Source organism: Chenopodium quinoa, unplaced genomic scaffold (genome assembly GCF_001683475.1).
Source record: "Chenopodium quinoa cultivar QQ74 unplaced genomic scaffold, ASM168347v1, whole genome shotgun sequence".
Lineage (NCBI taxonomy): Eukaryota > Viridiplantae > Streptophyta > Magnoliopsida > Caryophyllales > Amaranthaceae > Chenopodium > Chenopodium quinoa.
Genome location: NW_018742845.1, coordinates 106,370 through 112,618, shown reverse-complemented (window position 1 = coordinate 112,618; position 6,249 = coordinate 106,370). Strand labels below are relative to the sequence as shown.

The window sequence follows — 6,249 nt, the reverse complement described above, 5'->3', positions numbered from 1 at the left end:
CGCTTCCGATGAGCTGCATCAACCACAACCCGTCCAGGAACAAAGTTAAATAACCCAGACTGTGTCAAAGGAGAAGACCCTGGGTTATTATTATTATTATTATTATTTGATTTTTTTTACTCTTTTTATAACATTAGTAAATGTGTTAAATAATATAAAATATTATTTTTTATCATTAAATATTAGTTATTATTATCAATTAATATTAAATATTAATTATTATTATCTATAAATATTAGTTATTATTTTTATTAACTATTAAATATTAATTATTATTATTAATTATTATATTTAAATAGAGTAGAGCAGATTTCAGCAGAACAAGGTAGGGCAGAGCATAGTAGAGCAGAATAGCTCGAAAGAACAGGACCTAAATATAACCATTTAGGTGTGAACATAAATAAATGAGAATGATTTTTAACTGTTGGATATTATTTAGATCTAACGGTTGATATCACATCTGATTCATTAAAATTCCTCCATGTTTTCGTTGTTTGCCCTTTTGGAGTTTTTCGATTTTATTTTACGCTGCACTCTTCTCTCTCTCTCTCTCTCCCTCTCTCTCTCTCTGTGTTTCTCTCTCTCCATTGAATCGCACTCTGAGTTCACCATTGAAGCGGCTTCTGAACTTTCTCTTCTCCATTGAAGCAGCTTCTAATGTAAGATGTTTTCTTGTAATTATCGAATGTCAATTTCACAATCTAGGGTTTAGTTTCACACTATGTTGATTTAATTTTTAGTGTAGTCAATTAGGGTTCTTCTAAGGTGGATTATCCAACTATTGGTTAAAAATTACTGAAATTATGACATATTATAGTGGTCCATTTTGTTGCTAGAATTTCACTATGCTTAATTTTCGTTGAATTTCTTAAGCGAGGGAATTTTTATATGAATTTTCTAGCCTAATTTGATAATTGAGTCTAATTTGGTTTCAAATTTGTTACAACTTTCGAGCCAAGTCGAGCCCACGAGCCGAGGCTATTGGAGCCCGAGCCAAACATGGGCTTTAAAGCTCGTGAGCCAAGCCGGCCTACCTATTGTGTTCGAGCCGAGTTTACTTTTATTCAGGCTTGGCTGAAGGTTAACAAGCCCTTCTTATATGATGATAAGATATTAGACAGTTACAGAAATTCTACTTATTCTCCGTTTGTCGATTGATAACAGTTGAGTGAAATATTTTCCTATTATTACTGAAAATTTTAAAATTTAGAGTTACAGTTATGTGGTTTATTCAATTCTGGTTGCTCTTAGTTGGGTAAAGTGTTCAGAATTAGAGAAATGAACTTGCATTTAGATTTTGGAAAGGGGGAAAATCCTTTCAAAGAGTGTCCGCCCCCCCTTGAATGAAAAAGAAGTAAAGGTAAAAGGTTTGAGAAGAAAGAAAACGGCGTATGGCTTTGCTGACATGTTTGGTATGATGAGTATTCATATAATCGTATTTGAAAAATGAGTGGATTTTTTTTAAATGCTATAGAGCCATTTGGCCCTGGACACTCCAAATTTTAGGATACTTGATGCTTTCTCGTAGAGGGTGCTGACGAGTCATGTATTGACTTGCAGACTAGTGAGATTACCCTGTCAATTTTTCCCTTGAACATTATAAGAATATAGGATTCCTGGAGGAAGCTTCAAGTACATGTGTGTATGGGGGCATATGATCTGAAATTACTGTGAATTTAATTTTAATATGATGAAACTATGAAAAATACTTGCTGTAGAAGGTTCAAGAATTGTAACTGGAGCTGGTGAGCAACATAATACTCGGTGTCATCAATTAAAAACCTTTTCAATGCACAGGAGCTGCTTTGTTTGTAAGCACTAAATTGTTGATAAGTAAAATTTTGATTTTATTCTATAACCTGCACAGTTATGCATAGGGTCTGAAAGCAATATTATGTGTCATATCTATGGATTTTTGTGAGGGTTTTAAGCTTTTAGGTTCCCCCTATTATTTTTGCTCTCCCTGATTTCCTTATCTTGGGATTGGTTCTTGTTGCTCTTTCCTTTTACTTTTATTGGCAAATGTGTCGGGGCTTTATATTGAGGGAGTGATCTTGCATTGGAATTTCTGCAAGTTAATGCCTGCACATAGTGTTAAAATATTTTGCAATGTATTTTAATGCATTTTGCATCTGATAATTTACTTGTGCAGCATGTTGAAGTCACTTAGTTACACTCTGATTTTTCTCTTTGTAAATTAGTCTCTTTGGAGAATTTCTGTACCCTCATGGGGAAACATAATCTAGCTGTTACTGAATATTACAATTTGAATTTATTGCAGGCCCTAGTCTCTATGTAGATACCCAGGGTCAAGAACTAACCGATGTGCTGAGGTACTTGGAGGATCCATACAGCTCATGCATATTGGTTTGCATTTCTCGTTTTCTTGACAAAGATACTAAGGTAGTACAGTTAATTAATTTTCGCTGAATATATATGCCAGAAGGATTAGCTCGGCTCATTTTGTTTAATTGTGGTCAGTTATGGAGTGCAACAAAGAAGAGGCCTTGAGGGCCAAGGATATTGCTCTGAAGAAACTGGAAGCAAAAGACTTTCCAGGGGCTCGTAAGTTTGCTCTAAAGGCCCAGCAGCTTTATCCTGATATGGAGAATATTGCTCAGATGATTTGTGTTTGTGATGTGCACTGCTCAGCGGAGAGCAAAATGTTTGGAAGTGAATCAGACTGGTATGGCATTCTTCAAATTGAACAGAAAGCAGATGACACATTAATTAAGAAGCAATATCGCAAGTTTGCTCTTCTTCTTCACCCTGACAAGAACAAATTTTCTGGCGCTGAAGCTGCATTCAAGTTGATTGGGGAGGCTCAGAGAGTGCTTCTGGATAAGGAAAAAAGGTCATTCTATGACATGAAATGCAAAGCATCTTGTCAACCAGTAAGACAAAACCAGCCTCCTCAGCAGAGAAGTAGGAATCTCAACACTGGTAAAACAGCAAGGGCCCAAAACAATGTTACAAGCAATTCTAATTCACATGTCAAGGAATTTAATTTTACACATCAAGAGCCAAAAAAGCAGCCTCAATCAGAAGCTGCAAACGGGAAGGAGACCTTCTGGACCCAATGTCCTTTTTGTGCAGTTCGTTATCAGTATTACAAGGAAGTTCTGAATAGAGCTCTCCGTTGTCAGCACTGCAAGAAGCCTTTCATTGCCTATGATATGCTTGCTCAAGGTACACGACCTGGATCTGATGCAACTCAGCCTGTTTTTTCTGGTCAAAACATTCCTAATGCGAATGCCACGGGATCAGAGACTGTGAATGAGAAGCATGCTTCCAATGGTGGGGTTCCGGCTGGGAAATATGCAGAAGCAAGTCGGTCACAGAAATCCAGGCAGGCACCTAAAGGTCCATTTAAAGTGGATGTGGAACAGACATCTAAGCCCTCCAGGAATGTTAACGGTAAGAGAGGGAAGAAGCATGAGGAGTCTAGTGAAAGTTTTGGATCAGATAGTAGCCTGGAGTCTGAAGAGATAGAAACACAAACAGACACAGATTCTCTGAGGGCACAACAATTTGACAGTGATGGGGATTGCTGCACTAGAAGATCAAGCCGGAACAAACGTCACGTGTCATACAATGAAGATGCAAGTGATGATGAGCATATCATGAACCCTTCAAAAAAGGCCAAGGACAATGGACCGCCTTGTCCCACAACAGAAGAAAATGTAGATGCTTCAGAAAAGAGACAGCAGCCTGATCCATCAAAGATATTTGCTTCTGCTTCTGCTTCTGCTTCTTTGAAAGAGAGCAAGGGAGAGTGCAGCAAGTTAGATGGAAGTGAAAATGGGGTTGAGTCAACCAAGAAAGGCTTTGAAGCTGATGATGACTTCACATTGAGTTCTAGCCCTGAAACGCCTGAGCCAACGTTTCATGAATATCCAGACCCGGAATTTAGCGATTTTGACAAGCTTAGGGAAGAGCAGCACTTTAGACTTGGACAGGTCTGGGCTGCTTATGATACTACAGATGCAATGCCTAGATTCTATGCCAAGGTCAGGAAAGTTTATTCTCCTGGCTTTAAGTTGCAGATAACCTGGCTTGAAGCTAACCCAGATGACGTGTGTGGAAAACAATGGGTGAATTCCGAGATGCCAATTTCTTGTGGTAAATTCAAACATGGTGATTCGGAAATTACAGAAGATCGTCTTATGTTCTCCCATGAGGTTTGTTGGGACAAAGGCGGTCGTAAAGATTCTGTCTTGATATATCCTAAAAAAGGAGAGACATGGGCCATTTTCAAGAATTGGGATGCTGAATGGTATTTAATTCCAGAAAGTGGCAGAAAGTTTGAATATGAATTTGTTGAAATACTGTCTGATTATGATGAAACTGTTGGGATATATGTTGCTCAGTTGGGTAAGCTGAAGGGTTTTGTTTGTCTGTTTTGCCGAAAAGATGAAAGTGAATTACAAATACCGCCTGCTGAGGTGCTTAAGTTCTCCCACAGGGTACCTTCGTTTAGAATGAGCGGTATTGAGAGGGTTGATGTTCCTAAGGGTTCATTTGAGCTTGACCCAGCTTCTATAACCTTGAACCTTGAAGAAATCACCCTTTCTCAATCAAATGGAAACACTTGCTTTGTTGGTGTATCCACTAAATTAGAAGTGAATCCTGGTGCGAAGGCTGCTAAAAATTCATTGCCTAGTTATTGCGATAATGGTAAGGGTAATCAGGTGCATGGGAGCAAATTAAATAGTGATGTTATTGCTCAAGACATTCCAGATCCAGAATTTTACAACTTTGATGACCTGAAATCCATTAAGAAGTTTCAACTAAATCAGGTTTGGGCTTTATACAGTGATACTGATGGCTTGCCAAAATACTATGGCATCATTAAAAAAATTGATCTTCTTCCACAATTCAAGGTGCAAATAGCCTGGCTGGAAGCCTGCACTTCGCCAGCTGATATGATTCTATGGAAGGTAAAGGAGATGCCAATTTCTTGTGGCCAGTTTAAGATTAAAAGTAACAAAGTTCAAACCTATACAGGAAATAGTTCTTTTTCTCATCAACTACGTGCAGATCCAACAGCAAGAAAGAATATGTTGGGTATCTATCCACGAAAAGGTGAAATTTGGGCTCTTTACAAGAACTGGAATGCTTCTATGGTCGTTGCAGACTTGCAGAAGTGCGATTATGACATTGTGGAAGTCTTAGAGGACAATAATTCACATATTAAAGTCTTGTTCTTAGAGCGTGTTAGTCCTTTCTACTCAGTTTTCAAGCCACAGACGAACATTCACACTAGAGAGATCTCCCGATATGAACTGCTTAGATTCTCCCATCAGATTCCTTCTTTCAGGCTCACAGATCAGAAAGATGGTAGTTTAAGAGGCTTTTGGGAGCTTGATCCTGCTGCATTCCCCACTCATTCTATGTACAAATCGTAGGGCAGTTCTTATCTTTTGACGACTCGCTTTTTGCTGTTGTAGCTGCAATGCATCTCAACTTAATGGGATTTGAAATGCTGGAAACTATCTTAAAACAACCCTTTCAGATCTGGTATATTTTGCAGGCGCATCACATGATTGGGGCATGGATATGATCCTTCACCTAGTGAGGGTCTGCTGTCTTGTGCCACATTATTTCTAATTCTTGATATCATGGCAAGTCTTGCCTTTTTGATTGAACAGGTAATTAAGGGAGCTAAGTAGGTGGAAGCGAACTATCTGCTAATGTTAGCCACATGATAATTGTAAAGTCTCATTCCAACAGAAACAGTACATTTCTGTTATCATGGTGTAGAAATTATGCTTTGTAGGTTAACTGCACTCAGTCAATGGTTAAGCTATTGCAGTTACATTCGTATGTATGGTTTCTATTTATATGCATCTGAAGATAGTGGGCTAATCCTGTTAATTATTCATCTTGTTTTCCGGCTCTTTCATAAATTTTTTAAGGTTTCTATGTTTTATAAGCCATGTCAACTGTTTGTCTATGACATCTGCTTTAATCATGTTTGCTGAAATACAGTCTCTGCAGTAGTCTGGCTGTGTTTTGGTCAATATATGTGATCTGGATGCTTACATACCAGCTGAAGAGTTTACAATGTATACTGCGTATTGCAGTGTTGTTTTTATAGGTTAGTAATATTTATTAAATTTTGTACCGTAGTCTAAATAAAGTGAAGTCAAAGTATTGGTGAAAATGTCTTTATTGGCATCAGCAATGACACTAGGTGAATGCGACAACACAACCTTAAACGGGTGATGATGATGAAAGAAGGAACCT

At 38.0% G+C, this 6,249-nt stretch overlaps 1 protein-coding gene across 2 annotated transcripts; it reads left to right on the top strand.

Annotated features, from left to right (window-relative positions):
• The first annotated feature begins 487 nt into the window (after positions 1-487).
• LOC110726042 lies at positions 488-5,884 on the top strand. 2 transcript variants are annotated; one of them, XM_021905509.1, is made up of 3 exons: positions 488-659; positions 2,282-2,403; positions 2,482-5,884. In XM_021905509.1, the coding sequence occupies exon 3, from the start codon at positions 2,484-2,486 to the stop codon at positions 5,406-5,408; it is 2,925 nt and encodes a 974-aa protein (XP_021761201.1). In that variant the 5' UTR covers positions 488-659; positions 2,282-2,403; positions 2,482-2,483; the 3' UTR covers positions 5,409-5,884. The 2 variants fall into 2 exon arrangements, with proteins under 2 accessions (XP_021761201.1, XP_021761202.1); XM_021905510.1 differs by lacking the exon at positions 488-659 and adding an exon at positions 1,709-1,811.
• The last annotated feature ends 365 nt before the right edge of the window (positions 5,885-6,249 follow it).

Coding starts and splice junctions, on each gene's coding strand:
- LOC110726042 (XM_021905509.1), top strand. CDS start 2,484: ATGGAGTGCAACAAAGAAGAGGCCTTGAGGGCCAAGGATATTGCTCTG.